This window comes from Dysidea avara, chromosome 10 (genome assembly GCF_963678975.1).
Source record: "Dysidea avara chromosome 10, odDysAvar1.4, whole genome shotgun sequence".
In the NCBI taxonomy this organism is placed as follows: Eukaryota; Metazoa; Porifera; class Demospongiae; order Dictyoceratida; family Dysideidae; genus Dysidea; species Dysidea avara.
Window position 1 is genome coordinate 19916714 of NC_089281.1, and position 20544 is coordinate 19937257.

Genomic DNA, 20544 nt, shown 5'->3' on the forward strand with positions numbered 1-20544 from the left:
TCTGTGGTGCAGCTTAGCCTGACTTTTACAACTAGCCCAATCACCATTTACTGTAGCCAAAAGTCACTTACAACTAGCTTTTTGGCCACAACTAGCCCCTTTTTTAGCCCCTGCAAAGATTCTTAGATATAATGCCAGTGTACATATATATGTGTGTGTGTGCGTGTGTGTGTGTGTGTGTGTGTGTGTGTGTGTGTGTGTGTGTGTGTGTGTGTGTGTGTGTGTGTGTGTGTGTGTGTGTGTGTGTGTGTGTGTGTGTGTTCATATCGTAAAGAACTTTTGGTCATGTAATAAGGTCCAATTAAGTATGTTCTACTGAGAAGAGACTTACAATACTATGTATTCTGTATGTGTGCATGATCTGCACAGGAAATTTAATATCCTCCCCATATAGCTACAGGGGTGTATAACAATGTTACAGTAGAAAGTAACTTTAGTTGTATGCACCATTGTGCTTTGGGGGTTAAAACTGATACCCTCTACCTGATTCTGTACTGATTCTTTATTAATTTTGCTGAGTATTGGAGCCAAATACACTATGCATGTAAGCAACTTATCATGACATAGAACTTGGGAATTTTGAGTGTGATTGCACTTATATAACTTATAGCAAGAGTAAATAATGGAAGAAAGAGTATCTAACTGCGATATGGGTTACTCTTGCTTATAGGTAACAGCTTCGTATTAAGGAAATTTGATATATTCAAATAGTTACCTGTGAAAAAGACCACAATTGCTTACTTGAAAAGGTACAACTCTCTGTAGCACTCAGAGGTCTTGAAAATGGATCATAAAAGTCAACAATAGTAACTGTCACAGAGCATGACATCTCACTGACTGGAACTAGAAATTTCCATCCACCATTTAAGCCAGTATTGGAGAAGTATGGACATCCACTCTGTAGAATCACAATGCAATAACATTCATTACACATGGTTAGCACATACATTTCTTCTGTATCCATTGGAGCAACTAATAGATGCTTGGCAATTTTGAAGGCGGAAGACGATATCATCTGGTGATTGATCTTTTGTTGGTTGCCATGTTATATTCACAAGATGATCAGACATTGCAGAACCATTTTCACACCTCAGATTGACAAGTGGTTTTGTGAATGCTTCTGTAAAGAGCAACGTACCATGCAATAATATTATTATATTCACAGGCAAGTGGTATGGTGAATGCTTCTGTAAAGAGCAATTATATATACGTAGAAGAATTGTGTTACAATTGTGTAAAGGAAAAAGACATGTAGACTCACAAACAGCAATGCTTGTAGTAGGATGCACTATTAGATTGTGATGGTAAAATAGATAGTTCTAACTATGACTATGAGTGACTATTTCAGACATATCACCATGCATGCATGTAGGCACCTAAGCATCAGAAAGAGTATTTATCCATTAATCACAAGTCACCAGACTAAAGAATCTGGCACAGTTAGGTTATATACTTAACATAAATGGATGCAGTATGTTATACACTGTAATGTACCGACATATGCAAAGTATATAATTATATTGTTGCATTTACTTACCTGCTGTACTAAAGGTGTACACAAGGACAAGTATTCCTGTTAACAATGTATTTGTCATTTTCCTACAAATAAGAGATAGCATTAGTAACTGTTATCATATCTTATACAGTCACACTGTAGCTAACTACATATAATACACTAGCATCTGCACACTTACAAACAGCACATGTTCTTTAGATGAGTAGCACTTTGCAAACCAAACTACTGTAGTTCAGATTTATGTACTTGTGCAAAATTTCTTGCTTCTTTATATAGTCAGTGACTATCCTAGCAACTGGGTATGTATTCATATTACTCTGGTTGTACAGGCTACTTGTTACCCAGAAACTTGTAAAATTCTTTTATGGTGTAGCTAGATATAGCTACAACAGGATGGTGTAGCTAGATAGCTACAACAGAAATCTTTATACTTCTTAAGATCAGCTTTTAATTATAAAAAATTAGAAGCTATGAGTCATTTGGTCTTTTGATGAGTAGCTAGTATCTTATACCTCAAGGACTCGCTTTTGCATTTCAGGTGTATAATTTCCCTGGACTAAATGGAATTCTCTTAACACCACCCCAGCAGTGATTGTCAGGTGCTACTGCACTCCTGGATAACACCAATATGACTGCTGTAAACCAGCGACTTGTATATAAACCATGGTATACAGCAGATGGACCAATACTACAAACACCAGAAGAGAAACATATACATTAGGGTTCCAGCACCTTTGTAAGGTCTAATTCATGACATTCTTTGTCTTAGTGTTGACTGTTGTCATACCCATGACCAGAATTCCAAGTACTACAGAGCTGAGATACAATTTTTTCTTTAAATGGATTACATAGCTAACTAATTAATGTATAAATGACTTTAATGGTTATGGCATAAAAATATTTATGAACACATGATAAGTATTGGCATATGCATCATAAGTAGCAGTTGTAACATGGGCATGAGTGATTTGAATGAAATGCATGAGCACGAGGGTGCAGCCCGAGTGCTAGTGCATATATTTCAGGCAAATCACAAGTGCCTGTACTTGTATGTGTGGGTGGTGTAATGTATGCTATTGTCTTGCTTTGTGTTTATCTTGTATATCCTTGTATGCTTAGTTAGTTGTTGTTGTTTTTGTATCACTCCAATAAGGAGGAACGGCATTGTGCCGATTGTTGTGAGTATAAAATAATCTAATCCAAAACAGCCAAGCTGTGAAAAAAGATTGCAGCCCTGAGAAAGGCTATGGTGAAAACAGATGTGAAATCCAAGGTGGCGGCCAAGAAATGGCTGTGATGGTAGGTTAATGGTAAAAATTTTAATAACAACAATTCAGGTGAATTTTGTGCTGCTTGGTCTTGGCACCAAATTCACCTGAATTGTCATTATTAAAATTTTTACCATTAACCTACCATCACAGCCATTTCTTGGCCACCACCTTGGATTTCACATCTTTTTTCACCATACCTTTCTCAGGGCCACACTCTTTTTTAAAGCTTGACTGTTTTGGATTAGATTTAACTTCTTTTTGTATTTGTATAACCTATCTTTTTTTCTTTACCACAGGAAGGAGAAAAGATGAAGCAGATGTTAAATACTTTAAATATTTCTGATTTTATCAGTAAATGTACAAATTACATATATTTATTACAGAACTCTCAGTACATGGTGGTTTCTTTGTAACTGAACACTCTACGAGGTGACTTCTTCTAGCTGATCTCTCTACAGGGTGATTTGTTTGCAGCTGAACTCTTTACATGATGGTTTCTTTGTAGCTGAACTCTCTACAAGGTGACTTCTTCTAGCTGAACTCTCTACAGAGTGATTTGTTTACAGCTGAACTTTCTACATGATGGTTTCTTTGTAGCTTAAATCTCTACAAGGTGACTTCTTCTAGCTGAACTCTCTACAGGGTGATCTTTTTGTAGCTGAATTAACTCTCTACAGGGTAATTTGTTTGCAGCTGAACTCTCTACATGATGGTATCTTTGTAGCTGAACTCTGTACAAGGTGACCTCTTCTAGCTGATCCCTCTACATAGCGATTTGTGTGTAGCTGAATTCTCTAGAGTGATTTGTTTACAGCTGAACTCTCTACATGGTGGTTTCTTTGTAGCTGAACTCTCTACAAGCTGACTTCATCTAGCTGAACTCTCTATAGGGTGATCCTTTTGTAGCTGAACTCTCTACATGCATGATGGTTTCTTTGTAGCCGAACTCTCTGCAGGGTGATTTGTTTGTAGCTGAACTCTCTACAGGGTGATTTGTTTGTAGCTGAACTCTCCACAGGATGGTTTCTTTGCAGCTGAACTCTCTGCAAGGTGACTTGCTTGTAGCTGAATTGTCTAAAATATTAACTAGTTGCTGCTGAACTCCCTACAGCATAACTTGCAATCTATAATGGAGTAAGTCATGAACAAACTGAATGCTCAATTAGGGTGACTGTTCTATTAGAGTATCTCGATCTCGCATTTGCTACACTGAGTTGGCTTTGGAATCATAAGTCAGTGGTTTGTAAACCGATTGTTCTGTACTACAGCAAGGACTTTCTACGATGACTATTCCAGCTACATACCAATTTTCAGCTCATTTCTCTAAGCGGTTTGCCTGGTAGGCGTGAAAATTACTGGTATTTTTATTCACGAATCTCGATAGCGCAATTGTTACACACCTTCGGTTTCATGTCATATCTCCATGACCTTAATTTCGATTGTTTTCAGACCACCAAAAGGCACTCCTAAAATGGTTGATTTATCCACAAGCCGATTTTCAACTCATTTCATGAAGCGGTTTACCCTGTAGGCGTGACAACAAATCGATCTTGTTTTACGCGAATAATCGATCATAACTCCTGAACCATTCACCGACTTTTCACCAAATTAGATAGTAGGATTCGTCGTTGGACCCCTTTTATGTGTGCCAAATTTCAAGGCGATCGGAATACGCGTTTGTGTTTTATAGCAATTTTTCAAAGTGTGCGAAAAGACGAAGTATAAGAAGAAAAAAACGAAGAAATAAAAACGAAATTTTCGGCACTCATATCTCAAAAATGGCTATGGCTTCAAATTTGGTATGTGGGGTTGGCCTACCTGGCGGGCACATTTGCAGCAAAACTGGTTCCAATTGGATGAAGGATCACGGAGTTACAAAGGTGTGAAACTTCCTGTCAATATATTCAAAAAAAGTCTATATACTCACGGTGTAGCGCGCCGGCTTCTTGGGCCGCACGACACACTACCGTGTGTCTTGATAAATTAAATCAGATCAACTAATAAGCGAGGTTAAATCTACCTCTGAGGATCACCTTCAAACACTTTCTGTTCAGTGCAAGTTTGCAGACTCTGCCGAGCTTGAGACCTCTTGTCGAACTTGGAACCGATTGCTATCCAGTATGCATCCTGGTCAGCTGTCGTTTCTTTTGCGGGCGGCTTCGGACACTGCCAACTGCCATGAATTTGCGAAGGTGGAATATACAGTGTCATGCAAAATGTGTACTTTGTGATTCCTCACGTCCGACTACTGTTCATGTCTTGGGGGGTTGCCCGGTTGCGTTATCTCAGGAAAGGTACACTTATCGACATGATTTAGTCATTCAGTCTTTGGTCGACAGTTTCATCAGGGTTTACATTGACTTGCCCTATATCCGGGTTTATGCTGACCTTCCTAACTTGCGAGCCAGTGAGTCACCCCCATCTACACTTCCACCTAATGTGATTGTGACCCCCTTTAGACCAGACATTGTTATCCATAATACCGTCACTTCTAGTATACTTTTATTTGAACTGACATGTCCATTGGTAGGGTCCGCAATCCGAAAAATCAACTTCTACAAATCAATCCCCCTACCATTGTGGGATGTTCATTGTACTATCCCATTGCTTGATCCACCATGAAACTGGAGGCACGATTGTTGTCTTCACAGAAATATCGTTTTCAGTATCTCGCAAGATGCAAAATTTATTTTTAAAATTTCGTGCTCCACACAAAGCACCGGATGAAACTTGCTACTTAGCCAAATCGTATCCAGAGTTATTGCAGTTAAAAAGTACGCACAGAAATAAGTAAATGATTTGCTGGGTGCCCGGCACAGGGTTGCTTTCTTTGAAAAAACAGACAAAGAGATGCGAAGTTTCGAATTCAAACTGCCCTACTACCAAGGACAAGAGAAGCCAACTATTCCTCATAGTATTTCGATACGGTTGTGTGCATAGTCTGTCTATGCTGTTAGTTTGGAAAAGATCTGAGACTTCTCACCATCTGGGTGACGAGCGTCAAAATTTTCTGCAACATCAAAGATTTGTGTCACGCTTTCTAGCCATTTCCAGCGCTTCTGCAGCCACAACAACCATCAATTATAAACTAAAATTATGGCAAAAGATGCCCCTGAACATTTGGTAGCAGCGGTTGTCAATTATTATTTCATCCACGGCTTCCACGCCTCGCTCTAAGCTATGCATCAAGGGAGGCAGCAAAATCGTCCAAATTTGACTTCACCTCTCACGCTCCACAGCAGCTTCAAACCGTCACTAGATCACCCTACATCACCATTATGCTGCAAAACATCCAAAAACAAACCGAAAAAAGAACAAAATCTTTCATTTTTGATTCGAGCTGGGTGGAGCTCCTGGTGAGCTGCTGGTATACTGCATCATATGAAATCACAGAAACACCAACTACTGCTACCACCAAACGTTTTAATCCATCATTTATCATCATTCTAAACAAAATTAAGTGACCAGTGTGGCATCAGAAGTACTGGAAAGCACTTTGGTACCATTGAGAGAATCCCTTGAAATGACGTACGAAAATTTTGACGTTCTTCACCCAGATGGTGAGAAGTCTCAGATCCTTTCCAGACTAACAGCACAGACAGACTATGCATCCAACCTTATCACATCACTATGAGGAAGAGTTGGCTTTTCTTGTCTTGGTTGGTAGTGCAGTTTGAATTTGAAAATTTGTGTTTGGTTTTTTGCTTTTTGAGAGAAAGCAACTCTGTGCCGGGAACCCAGTGAATCAATTGCTTATTGCTGTGCGTACTTTTTAACTACATTAACTCTAGATAATATCTAGCTAAGCAGCAAGTTCTATCCTGTCCTTTGTGTGGAGCACGAAATTTAAAAAATAATATTTGCATCTCACGAAATACTAAAATCGATATTTCTGTGAAGGCAACTATCGTGCCTCCGGTTTCATGGTGGATCTAGCAATGGGATACCACAATGAACATCCCACAGTGGTAGGGGGATTGATCTGTAAAAGTTGATCTTTCGGATTGCGGACCCTACCATTGGACAGTGCCCACCATCTTGAGCAGGCTAGATCCCGCAAACAAAATAAGGCTGAATACCACCAAATTCTATCAGAGCTAGATCGGTTAAATGTTACCAACTTTTATGAGACTCTTGAGATCAGCGTTTTAGGTCATTTCCAGCAATTTTCAGTCACTAACACTTACAATGTACTACATTTTATTGATAAGGACATCAATATCACAAGGTCACTGGTTCGACGGATGCTGGATGATGCCTCGAAGGTTTGTATGACTGCATCCCAGAGGATTTTTATGGCAAGGGACTGCCGAGAGTGGTTGTGATAATGTACTTGTAATTTAATATTTTTGTTTTGTTTTGTAATTGTTGTTTTTGTTTGTAATTGTTGTTTTTGTTTGTAATTGTAATTACTTTTCTCCCTTGCCATGCCCACGTTGGTATCACTTGATCACCAGCCTTGTGGTCGCATGTGACCGAGGGTTACTGAATTTGTAAATGTATATACATGTCTCATTTATCATGATGGTTTCAACAACAATTCCATTTGGGTGACTCACCTGCAAGTGTACATGGAAACTGCTGGAATGCTTTGCGAGTGTATTTATATGTAGGGCTGCACCGATTCCACTTTTTACCGATGCTTCAAATACCAAGTACTCAGAGGGGAAGTATCTGCAAGTACAAGTACCGATACCAAGTACCTTAAAGTAGCTACTTCATAGTGCACACATTTATTATATAGTGCATTTCATGGTATTTTTGTACACATTTTCAGTATGGTTCATGTTTATAATGAAGTAGCCAATCAAGATTTACAAAGAAGGAAGTCACCGAAATGCAAACCAGTGGATATTCCAATATTCTTGTGGGGAAGTGTAGATAATATCATAATGGTGCTTACAAAATCACAAAATGTGACTGGGCCTGTGATAATAGGGCATGTGGGCACATGATTTTTGCCTACCTTTTCAAACTTTCACTGTACATAACTTTTTGTACCATCACGCTATGGCAATGCAAACTTCAGCTCTTAGTAAGCATTTAATTGGCAGTATAATGCAAGTTACAGAATGCAAATATTCTTTCAGTTCTGAGATATGACCTGTAGAGTGACAGGATGTAGTTTGTGCCCACATGCCCTATTTTCGCAGGCCAGGTCACAAATATTCTAATCACTTCTAGCTACCTGATCGCTCTATTACAGTTATTGACTGTTCTATTAGAGTATATCGATCTTTTTCTCAATAAAACGTTTTCACACGTAGGTTTCAGCATAGATCAGTAATTTTGCTGGTAGTTATTATGCACCTATCAATGTAATTCCCGACTACCACTAATATGGGCTGAGGGTGGGGGATGGTGGGGGAATTGATCGCTAAATTTCACCGACATAGTGGGGATTTGTCTTCACTAAAGAAATTCACTCAGACAGTAAAGGTGTGTGCTTTCAGTTTAGGAAGGATGTCTCGGGTGCTAGCTATTACTTTCGTACTAGAATCCACTCGAACTAACTTATTACTAGACTAACGCCACGCGACCGCACAAATCCCCTCCTAGCCCCAGTATTCCCGGGGTTTGTAAATCGAGACTTGGTCGGGGTTTGCATCGCTAGTGCTTCCCCAGTAGGTGGGGAATTGTAATTTTTAGTGATGCAAATCCCCACCTTCCCCCACCTCAGCCCGTATTAGTGGTAGTCGGGGATTACATTGATAGGTGCATTAGTGTTACACTTGATGCTTTTAGGCGTCCACTGTGCTAGTAAAATAAGCAAGTACAAACAAACGTAATTTTATTCTCGCACGTGATAAGAATCGGTATCTGCTACAAAATAATGGCCGATTCCGATACTTCATGAAAACAGGAGGATCGGCCCGATACCGATACTAGAATCGGTGCAGCCCTATTTATATGGGACCATGTGATTTTCGATTGTGGATAACATCGTAAAAGCAACGACAAGGCCCTGCTGAGAGGCCGAACGTTAGTGTATCGTCACGAGCATGCAGATCGTTTTGATTGTGGGTGCGCAATTAAACACCGGAAGCCCAAATACGAGCTGAACAGCTCATAATGAAGCTTAAGTGCACTATAAATAGGCATTCCAGTCCGATTTTTAATTTTGGAAAATGGGCTTTTTTATATGTTCAATAGATAGAGTATTGATTGCCGATCTCAGAATATATAGTTTGTTGGGCTGGAATTAGCTACATTGGCATGCATAGTGCTTAAAGACTGAAAAAAGGTACATTTTTTTCTCGGGGTTCCCTATACATTTTAAAGGGGAAAATGGCACAATTGAACCAGGAAGCCACCTAGCAATCTGGACTATCTTGAAACTGCAGTTGCTTGTAGCTGAAAGTTTGTACATGTAATGAAAGTAACTTCAGGTCTTATCAGATCTCAGCGATCTTTGTATGCTTTGTGGTGAGCAAATATGTTTAACCTACTGTACACTTCTCAATACAATGGTGTATACCCATAGGCAAGTGGCTATCTCAAGTAAATAAAAACATCAAGTTGACAACTTATAAAGGTAAACAACTAAGTGGAGGTGCCACAATGATGCAACAATACCTGAGGTGGAATTGTGGTTTCAATTATAGCATTGTTATGCCGACTTTGAAGTGGTTTAAACTTTTGAGCTGATGACACAGTCATCAGAAAATTGCTCTGGAGCTGAAAATCACTAACCAAAGCAAAGTAACTAACCAAAGAAATGTTTAAAGTAAGCACCAGTGACTACCTTCCACCCAACAGTATGTTTTTAAAAGTTTTAAACTATTCTACATACATTACAACGTTTGAAAAGATTACAAAACACAAAATTCGCTTATATTAACGTGCACGATAACCACAGCAATTTTTATCCTCATTGGAGCTCGGAAGACGGAGCAATCCCAAGTTAAACATGAGTTGTTATTTTGTGCCAGGGTTCTATATATTGGGGAATATACGGAGTAGTTTTTATTAAAACATCTTGGATACTGGAATGCCTACTATAAAGTACTTTCTATACTAGCCGTGAATAAACTAAAGTAGTGAATATGTTTATAGCGTTATAATGGCCTATGATCTCGCGTAGCCAAATCCTTTTCTTTCTTTTGTATGGAGAAAAGGGTCTAGTGAACATGGCATAGCATCATTGTTGGCCTATCCCGAGATCATAGGCGGATCTAGGAGACACTGTCAGGGGGGGCCAAGGGGGGCAAGAAGTTTTAGTGCACAACAGTGTTTATTCTACTATGAGCTATGGAGAAATTCTAGAACACAAGTTATATTCATTTGCATAACCTTATTCAGCATATAGCTGGATGAACGATGGACATACAGTTTGTAAAACTATAGTTGGAGAAAATTTTAAAAATCAGACCTCCCAGGTTTGAATTTCAGAGCATTTTTGATAATGCTTAGCTTAAAAAGTGTATGATTTGCAATGCGTACAAAGATTGGTTAGCCTATCTGAGATAACCTGTTTGATGGTAAAGTGTATACCAAATCAAAATAAGGAGTAGCTAACACTGTTACGATTTGTAAAATTTGACATCAGAATTGCGACTATTCTATTAGAGTAGTGAATGCTCTATTAGAGTATCTCGATCTTTGCACAAAATTCGAATTTATTTGCCTCACTTTCTTTACGGTGTACAGTTTAACTATAAATGTTAGTTATAAGCGTTGTCTTCTATTTGCCAATTGGCTTTCTATACTTCTAAATGCAGTGTGAATGCATGATTCTAGTTTCTGGTATACATATGGTACTGTAGGTCCAAGGGGGGCCAGAGAAGGGCCAGGGGGGGCACAGCACCCCTTGGCTCCCCCTCAGATCCGCCTATGCCCGAGATTGTGGGGATTCTACTGCACAGTTTCATCAAAGAAATCAATTGATTTCTGAGAATGCTTGCAATGCATTAATGAGAATAGGAGGTAGTATATACAGGTTATATCACTCCTAGGAGGGATATAACTTGTATAATTATAGCTCCATTTCTTGTTAATGCATTTCTGAGCACTGATAGCAGTGCTATTATACCACTTATATACCTTCTCTTCCCTTTGAAGTGAGGTGTGAAAGTGGTGTATATATATATGTATCACTATAACATTAATATGAACCTACCAGTATAGATATGTTATTAAATCAGAAGGATATGACTATAAAATTAATGATGCACATAATAATGATGTACTTCAATAATATTAATGATGTTAACTTATGATGCTCATAAGTTGTCATCATTATGTGCATCATGTAAGTGTGTAATAATGCACATATTGATGTCAACTTATTAGTCCTTGTTATTAAATGATTGCCTACAGCTTCCTTAATATTGGAATGATTGCCATAGAGACATTATTTACAGAACAGCACTATAGGAATATGCTTTGTCAATAACAATGACCACAAATGAATAATGGCATCCTAAGATGGATGGTTAATAAACATCAATTATTCTGGTGACTGACTATGCATGAATGAGGGGAATAACTTTTACATACAGTTTTGTTGCTAATGTTTCTCACCTTAAAGGTTACTCTGATCTCACCTTAAAGGTTACTCTGATCTCACCTTAAAGGTTACTCTGATCTCACCTTAAAGGTTACTCTGATCTCACCTTAAAGGTTACTCTGATCTCACCTTAAAGGTTACTCTGAACTTCCTAAATCACTTTATGGTTTCATACTCAGTTTTTAACCTCAGTATGCATGTGTTAGTGAGAACTACTAAGGTCGAAAAGATTTGCCCAAAGGTGACAGGCCAAATATGTGATGTGGCCTGCCACATCAAACGTAGGCTTGCGTCAATTAGCTATGCCGGCATAATTTTTGGCATAATAGGGGATGAAAAGCATAAAGCATAATGCTGGCATAATGGAACATAATTAGGAGCATAATGGAACATAATTAGGAGCATAATGGGCAAATTTCCGCCACAATAAGTATAACTTCTGCTATAACGGTCACAAAGTCAAGGGCTAACCTCTTTTGGATGGTGAAATGATTCCTGACAACGAGTAGAAAAATGCACTGCAATTTTACTGCAAGTTTACACTCGACGGATAGACGATATGCACACTTATTACTCTAACGAAAAATGATCAATTAAGCGTAGACGGCGCAAAACTCGACGGTAACTTAAAAGCGGAAGTCCCATACAAAAGTATGGAAAGCAAATGCGGCTAGAGCAATAACTCACCACTCGAGCTAAGGACAGGCCATCTAGCTTGCCATACACTCCTTTTGCACGGAAAGAAGTGTATGGCAAGCGAGATGGCTTGTCCTTAGCTCGAGTGGTGAGTTATTGCTCGAGCCGCATTTGCTTCCTATACCTTTGTATGGGACTTCCGATTTTATTATTATTATTATTTTAAGTTACCGTCGAGTTTTGCGCCGTCTACGCTTTTTTTTTATTATTTATTTATTTTTATCCCGGGCTTGATGGACTGCCCTTGCCTACCACCCCCAGCACATAAATAGCCTGTGCTGGACAAACCGGGACTTTCTTAGTCCACGACAAACTGAGACTCTGCCCGAATCAGCTCCACAATTGGGGGAGTCTTAACGGGTAACGCTATATTCACCCCACTTGATGTGGCGCCTCTATAAAATTTGTAACCCTTTTTTCTAATAGCGCTTAATGGTTTATCGGTTTTCTCTGGTAGCGGTTTGAACTCGTGGTGAGAATCGCCACGTATATGGAGGAAGTTTTTATTGCTCCAGACAAGGCTCCAAATATTGCGATTGAAACACCAGAATGGGCGAATGGATTGGAACTACGTGGTGTATATTATGAAGGATATACTGACAATCTAGAGCAGCTGCTAAACAAGCACAGCTCTTCCACCATTACTACCTATGGGGTACGCAGGTCTCACTCCTGCAACCACCTTGTGCAGTCAGACAACAAAGAAAATGAGGAAATGCAGGTGAGGTCTACAAAAATGTTTAAATCTTACTGGTATTAAACAGTCTAACAGATCGTTTGCCCCTTCAAGTAGCTAGCAGTTAATTTCACCTGCCCCTATAGCTATATCTGTAGCATGCATACAGGGTCTGGGATGCTACCTTAAGTACCTCAAGGTATCATTCTTGGTCCTCTTTTGTTCATTCTTTACATCAATGATCTTCCTTCACTACATAAGACTTACTGCCCTTTTTATTAGCTGATGACACCAAGTGTATACGTGCAGTTAAAACTACTGAAGACTTCAACATTATACAAGAGGACCTTAGAATAGCAAGCAGTTGGTCCATGTTGCATAATTTGTCTTAACCGTTCCAAATGTGCTGTTTTACACTTTTGGTGCTACAATAATAATAGTAGAGCTCAGTACGCCGCTTCCTGAATATCATCAACATTGAATTGAGAGAACTAATTAAAGACCTTGGGATAATGATAACTAATTACTTCTCTTGGTCTACTCAATGTATTGTGATTGTGTCCAGGGCTTACAAACAGCTAAGCTTAGTTCGTTGTAGTTTTACAACTAACTGTATCTCAATAAAGAAACAATTACTTTTAGTTAAACGTATGTCCTGTTTGATATTTGTAGTGCTAAAACAGTATACAATCACTGGGCTGGACTGGTGGACTGGACTGCCTTCTTACCACAATATTTGGGTAACTGGTTGTATCTATTGGTACATTGAATGTAAAGTTAGACCTCTCCCTCCACCAACAACACACACAATATGGCCTAACCAGACTTGTCAATTTTGTCCAGCTGAAATTATGTATCAACGAATGGAATAACAAATCAGTTAACACCACTTAAATTTTCTGACTTGGACAGGGACTTGGATAACTATTACTTGTATCAAGATTATGGACTCTTGCTTGTATACAACAGTATTAGGATGCACGATTACTGTATTAACATGCACTGTACAATTTATACTAGATGATTACAATGCTAGTCATACAATGGATGCAAGGACAGAAGCTTGACTGTACAATGCATGAATTTATACATGTTCATTTAAACTCGGTGATGTAGTCAATAACTGCTTATGCACACATTAGCAGAAATTCGGTCAAACTTGAACGCTCTATTAGAGAGTTTTATTATAGTAATTTTGTGGATTTCAGTTAATTGAAGGTAAACGATCATGCTACAGTAGCTTACTATACCACGATCCATTAGAAGACTACAAAATGCACCATAAGTGGTAATAAATTCATTGGTGGTATGAATCACGTTAAGAAAATCTTCGGCGATAGGTATTTACCACACATGACCACGGATGTCGCCGAAAGCCATATGAACACGCTTAGCATTTCTAAGGATTTAATTAAGCAGACATACCATAATGAACCACCACTCAAGGATCCACTGTATACTGAAGTTAGATCTACAACTATACTGGAGATGCAAGTTGAATTACGACAAAACTCCCTAATAGTAGGCATTCCAGTATCCGAGATTTTCTAATAAACAAATTCTCCGTATATTCCCCAATAGAACCCTGGCACAAAACAACAACTCGCGTTTAACTTGGGATTGCTCCGTAGTCCGAGCTCCAATGAAGATGAAAATCGCCAAGGGGTTTGTCCACACGCTGATCATCATGAAAATCTTAGTTTTGTCGTGCACGTTACATATTAGTAAGTTTTGTGTTGTTTTGTAATCTTTTTAAGCCTTGTAATGTATGTAGAATACTTTAAAATTTAAAAAAACGTAGTGTCGGGTGGAAGGTAGTCACTGGTGCTTACTTTAAAGTGCGTAGTTACTATGCTCGGGTTAGCGATTTTCAGCTCCAGAGCAATTTTCTGATGGCTGTGTCATCAGCTCAATAATACAAACCACTTCAAAGAGTCAGCATAACAATGCCATAATTGAAACCACAGCTCCACCTTAGGTATTGTTGCATCATTGTGGCACCTCCACTTTAGTTGTTTACCATTATAAGTTGTTAACTTGATGTTTTTACTTACTTGAAATAGCCACTTGCCTGTGGGTATGCACCATTGTATTGAGAAGTGTGCAGTAGGTGAAACATATTTGCTCACTACAAAGCATACAAAGATCGCTGAGATCCGATAACATCTGAAGTTACTCTCATTATATGTACAAACTTGCAGCTAGAAGCAACTGCAGTTTCAAAACAGTCCAGATTGCTAGATAGCTTCCTGATTCAATTGTGCCATTTTCCCCTTTAAAATGTATGGGGAGCCCCGGAGAAAAAATGTACCTTTTTTCAGTTTTAAAGCACTGTGCATGCCAAAGTAGTTAATTCCAACCCAACAAACTATATATTTCTGAGATCGGCAATCAATACTCTACCTATTGAGCATATAAAAAGTCCATTTTTCCAAAATTTGAAAATCGGGCTGGAATGCCTACTAATAGAGTAGTCACCGCATTTCTGCTAATGAATAACTCAAGATTAATTAGCAAATGGTACCTGCTCAACTACACTACTTTGCATTTCTAAGATGAACAGGTAGACAGGTCCACCTGCATATTTTACATTCAGTGTAGTAAATAACTACAATCAGTTGCCGAAATATGTGCTAAAAAGAAAAAAAAAAGTCCAGTAGTCCAGTCCACTACTAGTCCAGTCCTATGATTGCATGCATACAACCACAAAAAGTGAAAGGTTTTAGCAAGCAAAACTTAGTAAAACGTTTTGATCATTTTTTTAGTACTTAAAGCTACAACTATTTGCACAAACTATTGCAATATTTATATTTTAGTAGAATTAAGTCAAATATCCTTTTAAATGTTTCTAGATAACTAAAACTAGTGCTGTAGAATCCTGTATGAAAACAAGCACTTGTGCTGCAAAGCCTTAATAAATAAACTAATATCCATTTGGTTCCACATGGGGTACTTAGAGATAATAAGTCACTCATTTCCTTGGATATGTATACATGAAATTGAGGAGAAAACATCCTGACCACCTGGCAGATTCCTGTAAGCGTTCAAGCGTTAATCGGATGGCTGCAGGTTCGAGGCTGCCTAGGTTCAGTCATGGATTTTTCCTCCTTTCTACAACCTTTCGAGCACATTTTATATAACATCTTTACACAGGCTGTAGGACCAGGTGTCCTACAGACCTTTAGCACTTGTGCTGTAAAGCCTTAATAAATTAATAAATAAATTAACACTATATTAGAAACAGTATCTCCATAGATCATATTGTATTTTCCTTTGTGCATAGGTTGAAAAGTGTCCTAAGTTGTACTGGTCCAAGAAAGAAGGCGACAGAACCATTCAGTTTGATGGAATTCCCTTTACTGTTGAGAAGGTCACATTTTATGATTGTTAATATGGAGAACATTACTGGAAGGATAAGCCAAAGCAATACAAACAATTAAGATTGCAAACAACACGTAAAATTGGCCGCCATGCACATATTGTCACTCGTTCATACAAGCTGTACCCAGAATATAAGATGATTGTTGATGGGATGTCTAAACATCAGGTACGAAAATCTAAAGAGGATCTTATTGCTACTGCAAGAGTAGCTATCAAGGCTGGATTAGCTAAGTCCAGTACTAAATATTTTGTATCACTACCAACGCTCGATGCCCATTCATCTACAGATCACCCTAAAGGTTTTAAAGCTACCTTCTCCCAGCGAGTGAATCCCATCATTATTTCCAAAATTTCAGAACTGGTGTCTTCTGGCATCACAGAAACTAAAGAAGTTCAAAGGGCACTGTATAACTATGTCAAACATAATCTGCAAAGTGAACATGGAATCATAGTTCACTCAAACGATCGAGCATTTCATCCACTACCTGTAGACATCAAGAATCATGTTGATAGTGCCAAACGAGCTTTACAATTATCTAAGCTTGATCAAGAAAACTTACGTTTGAAAATTGAAGGGTGGAAAAAACAATCACCCGAGTCACTTCACTATTTCAGGCCATATATCCAATGTGACCATGACCAACCTACCACTTCACAAGCTCTGAGTTGTAGTGACACAGAGATTGGTAGTGGGTATAGTCAAACTATATTATGGGTACATCAAGAGAGTTGGCAAAAGGATTTGCTTTTGAAGTATGAGAATATTATAACTCTAATTGATGCCACCTATAAAACAACTAAATATGATCTGCCTCTCTTTTTTCTTTGTGTTCCCACTAATGTAAACTACACCACTGTAGCAGAATTTGTGGTCCAGTCAGAAGCTGCAGAGTGCATCAGTGAAGCACTGTCAATTATTAAACAGTGGAACCCTAAGTGGTCTCCTCCTTTCTTTATGACTGATTACTCTGATGCAGAGCAGTTAGCAGTAAATGCAGTTTTTCCAGATTGTACAGTCTATTTGTGTGATTTCCACCGTGAGCAATGCTGGGAGAGATGGGTAAAAGATCATAACCACGTGCACAATCTTACTAAAGATGATGCCAACACATTACTATCTTTTTGTATGCTCAAGCAGTGATGTCTTTGTAATGTTTATCCCAACTTAGGTCTTCAGATAATGTTAATCCAAGATCTTTATGAGAATCGACATGAGGTATAATTGAATTGGACATAGAATTAGAGGTGTCGAGTTTACGTTTGAATGATAAATGAATAAATTTCTTTAAACTAAAATCCATATCAACATCCCTTGACCAAGTAAAAAGAGCAGTGATATCATCTTGAAGAGCCTTATGATCAAAGAGTGTACTAATATGGATAAAGCACTTGGCATCGTCAGCAAATTTGAGTAGTTGGCTTTCATGAATGTATGAAGACATGTCATTGATGTAAACTAAAAACAGCAAGGGACCAAGAATACTTCCGTGTGGAACACCAGAAACTACTGGAAGTAAAGCAGAATAGCAATTGTTGATAGAAACCCTTTGATAGCGATTAGCCAAATAGTTCTTGAACCAAGACCATAGAGTACCAGTTATGCCCATTGACCACAGCTTGATCAGTAAAGATACTATGTGACACTGAATCAAAAGCCTTACTGATGTCAAGGTAAATAACATCTGTTTGTGAGGGACTGTTGATGATTTGATCAGTGAAAATTAGCATCTGTTGTAGTGTAGAACAATTTTTGGTGAAACCAAACTGGGATGGATTGATAGACTTGCTAATATGAGAGATAATCTTGTTAAAGATTAATCTTTCAAGAACTTTTGATACAATAGATAATAACGAAATAGGGTGATAGTTCTTAACACAATTAGAATCGCCTACCTTAAATATGGGCACGATTTTGTGGATTTTCCAACAGGTTGGTAAAGAAGAGTGGTGGAGTGTTTGAGTATATAAATGATAAAGTGGCTCACTAAGAGCTACAGCACAACTTTGTAGTAATTCTAGGGGAGATGTTATCAATTCCAGCAGATTTGTTGACATCTAATGAAATTAGAGCTTGATAAACATCTGCAACAGTAATGGTAATTGATTGTAATGAGTTGTGTATAGCTGGGAGGTCATCAATCTTCGGGTTAGAAGATGGATCATGGAAAACTGAATGAAAATATTGATTAAATAGGTTGGCTTTACTGTGGTCAGTATTAGCATTCAAAGACTCAAAGTTCATGACTGATGGAATATTTCTGGACTTGGTGATAGATCTAAGGTATTTAAATATTTTGTTATTATTAGATAAGGTGTAACAATTAACAAGATGTGATTCAAAATCCTGCTTAGCTACTTTAATTTTGTCCTGAAGTGTATTTTCAATGGAGTCGATGACGCTGGAGATATGATTTGTAGGATGACATTTGTATCTACGACGGAGTGTTCTAAGTCGATTGATGCAATGCCTTATCTCAGAATTATACCAGATGGGATCTTGGTTTGAATGAACCTTGTACAACGGAATAAACAATTGCATACCTTCCACCAGTAACTGTTCAATGACGTGCCATATAAACTTTATATCGTGACTTAAAAGGCATGGTGTGAAATCAGAATGAATCGTGTGATTACAGAGACCTTGATAATCTCCTTTAGAAAAGTTGAAAGTAAAGTAAGTGGCAGATTTTGAGGATGTCGTCACACTGATGGATATAGAGAATGTTATGATATAATGATCAGATTGTAAGAGCGGATCAGGATAAATCTGTAAGTGATTGATGTATTCATCAAGGTTGGTAAGGAGCAAGTCCAGGATATTGCCATGATTGTGGGTTGGAACATTAATGAGTTGACTCAAACCAGTCCAAAACATTAAATCACAAAATTGATTCGAAACAGGAGAATGACCTGATAATGTGTCCCAATCAATGTCTGGGAAATTGAAATCACCCAGTACAATTAATTTACCAGAGTCATTCAGTAAGTTATACAGGAAACTAAAAAGATTGTCATAATAAGTAGTGGTTGAATTTGGAGGTACATAAGTTACACAAACAGTAATTTGGTCCTTTAAATTTAATTTGATACATATGATTTCCAGATCATCGGGTAAATTAAGTCTCTGACAAGAAATGTTATTGTTAACTGCAATCAATACACCTCCACCACGAGAGGGACGATCTTTACGAAATAGGGTATAATTACAGGGTAAGATTTCATTGTCAAATATACAATCAGAAAGCCAAGTTTCAGTCAAGCCGATGATATCAAAAGATTTAGAGTATACTAGTGATTGGAAATTTAGGAGTTTGTTGACAATACTTCTAGGATTGGTATAAAGACAATTAATCATGAGACACTTCAGGGAATTAGCCTTATGATTACATGATGCTGTTTGACCAGGTAGTCATTGAGAGGAAGACTGGTGTTCCATAGAATCAGGAGCAGTACTATTGGTAGAAGTGCTTGTAGGTAGGTTGCTAGAGGATTGAATGTATTTAAAATCAATAACTTTACCATGTAGGAGCTTGTTGACAAAGATTTGACTGTTGCGAATTTTTATGACCTTGCGATCTACTCCCTGTTGGATAAGGTTCCAGCATTCATGCAGCAGTAATGCTTCAGTCTTCCTTTCTTCTGGAGTCATATCACTTTTAATTACAATAGGGTGTTTAACTTTAGTATGGCTTCTTTCCCACAGCTCCTGGTTTTGTTTGGCTTCCACAATTCGCTTTATACAAGTCCGAAGCGGAGCGGAACATCGGATTTCATTCTTATCTTTCAGCAGTTTGCATGGATTCTCTCCTGGTTTTGTGCTGCTTCTTTCCTACATCTCCTGGTTTTGTTTGGCTCCCACAACTCGATTTATACAAGTCCGAAGCGGAGCGGAACATCGGGTTTCATTCTTATCTTTGAGCAGTTTGCATGGATTCTCTCCTGGTTTTGTGCGGCTTCTTTCCTACAGCTCCTGGTTTTGTTTGGCTTCCACAACTCGCTTCATACAAGTCCGAAGCGGAGCGGAACATCGGATTTCATTCTTATCTTTGAGCAGTTTGCATGGATTATCTCCTTGTTTTGTATGGCTTCTTTCCCACAGCTCCTGGTTTTGTGTGGCTTCCACAACTCGCTTAATACAAATCCGAAGCGGAGCGGAACATCGGATTTTATTCTTATCTTTGAGCAGTTTAGTTCTGTCACCTCAATGTTAAATCAGCTTTCATGGCCAACTCTCCAGACTCGCCGCAACTTTATCTCGACTACAAACTTCACACAAATTTTTTTACCAACAAATATCACTTACAATTCCTCCATACTATATACCTACCAACATCACGATCCACGAGACAGTGCTATCCACTGCACTACATCTTACCACATGTATCTACCACAGCACACCAAAATAGTTATTTTTCAAGAACAATTAATGATTGGAACTCCTTACCAGTAGATCTTGTTGAAGTTGTAGATGCTGACATTTTTAGAACTGGACTAC

The 20544-nt window shown here is 38.3% G+C and overlaps 3 protein-coding genes across 4 annotated transcripts in view; 1 reads left to right on the forward strand and 2 right to left on the reverse strand.

Moving 5' to 3' along the window:
* LOC136268767 (uncharacterized) overlaps nucleotides 1-20544 on the reverse strand; it is a 158924-nt gene that overhangs the window by 25151 nt on the left and 113229 nt on the right. The gene's annotated exons all lie outside the window — the stretch shown is intronic.
* On the reverse strand, nucleotides 685-11856 carry LOC136268090 (uncharacterized). The gene is made up of 4 exons (XM_066063321.1): nucleotides 11768-11856; nucleotides 1538-1599; nucleotides 948-1120; nucleotides 685-898 (listed from the first exon to the last, which is right to left on the reverse strand). Exons 2-4 carry the CDS (start codon nucleotides 1593-1595, stop codon nucleotides 704-706), a joined length of 426 nt encoding a protein of 141 aa, XP_065919393.1. The 5' UTR covers nucleotides 1596-1599; nucleotides 11768-11856; the 3' UTR covers nucleotides 685-703.
* On the forward strand, nucleotides 16053-17190 carry LOC136268716 (uncharacterized). Its single transcript, XM_066064159.1, has one exon. It carries the CDS (start codon nucleotides 16186-16188, stop codon nucleotides 17188-17190), a length of 1005 nt encoding a protein of 334 aa, XP_065920231.1. The 5' UTR covers nucleotides 16053-16185.